This window comes from Meleagris gallopavo, chromosome 4, assembly GCF_000146605.3.
Source record: "Meleagris gallopavo isolate NT-WF06-2002-E0010 breed Aviagen turkey brand Nicholas breeding stock chromosome 4, Turkey_5.1, whole genome shotgun sequence".
Lineage (NCBI taxonomy): Eukaryota > Metazoa > Chordata > Aves > Galliformes > Phasianidae > Meleagris > Meleagris gallopavo.
The window spans coordinates 53,100,354-53,101,120 of record NC_015014.2 but is presented as its reverse complement, the minus strand read 5'-3'; the positions used below and the strand labels follow the sequence as shown (position 1 = coordinate 53,101,120).

The 767-nt window shown below is 37.4% G+C and overlaps 1 protein-coding gene across 1 annotated transcript in view; it reads left to right on the top strand.

The window, feature by feature from the left end:
• Positions 1–767, top strand: part of SLC34A2 (solute carrier family 34 member 2) — a 27,451-nt gene that overhangs the window by 11,754 nt on the left and 14,930 nt on the right. The window contains exon 6 of the mRNA XM_031553165.1: positions 464–575. Coding sequence (XP_031409025.1) covers positions 464–575 — 112 coding nt within the window. The remainder of the gene's footprint in view (positions 1–463; positions 576–767) is intronic.

Sequence of the window (767 nt, the reverse complement as noted above, 5' to 3'; positions counted from 1 at the left end):
AAAAAAAAGAAGAAGAGAGATAGATAAAGTTAATGCACTGCAGAAAACAGTGAAATAATGTTCATAACTACAGTGGAAAATCACTGGAAGCATTGGCATTAAATGTACTAACTTTGGAAGTATCCGCATACCTTTCTTGTGTTAACCAGTTACAGAATTTTGTTTCTGGCAACATTTAAGAATTCTTTAGAAAGCGGGTTATGCCTAGGGAAGAAGAGACAGTTGCTCTGTCCATCAGATGTTTGATGAAAAGAGATAACAAGAGACTACAGTGGGGATCACGAGACTGTTGGAATGCCATGTTCCCAAGGGTCGTGATTAAAGCAAACATATCTGAAAGGGAGTCCCTTATTCCAGTGACATTGAAGGAAGTCTGTTCCTGTGTAGGTTAATTTTTACTGGATCAAATAGCTCACAGATGATCTCATTTTTTTCATTCAATGCTTCATTTTCTACTTTCTAGTGCTGACTGTACAATCAGCTATTCCTATCATTATGGGGGCAAACATTGGTACCTCAGTTACAAACACAATTGTGGCGCTCATGCAAGCCGGGGACAGGAATGAATTTAGAAGGTATTGTACTTAAACATTAGATCTGAAAAGTTGCTTTTCTTCCTTCTTAGTAAGTTTTCTTCTGTATTGCCTGTCACTACTACAGCCATTCAATCCTTCTATTGTCCAGAAGTTGAATGTCTGGTTATGAAAGCTGCAAGCAAACTTCTAAAGCAACTTTTATGACCTCTAAATCTCCATGGAGATTTAAAA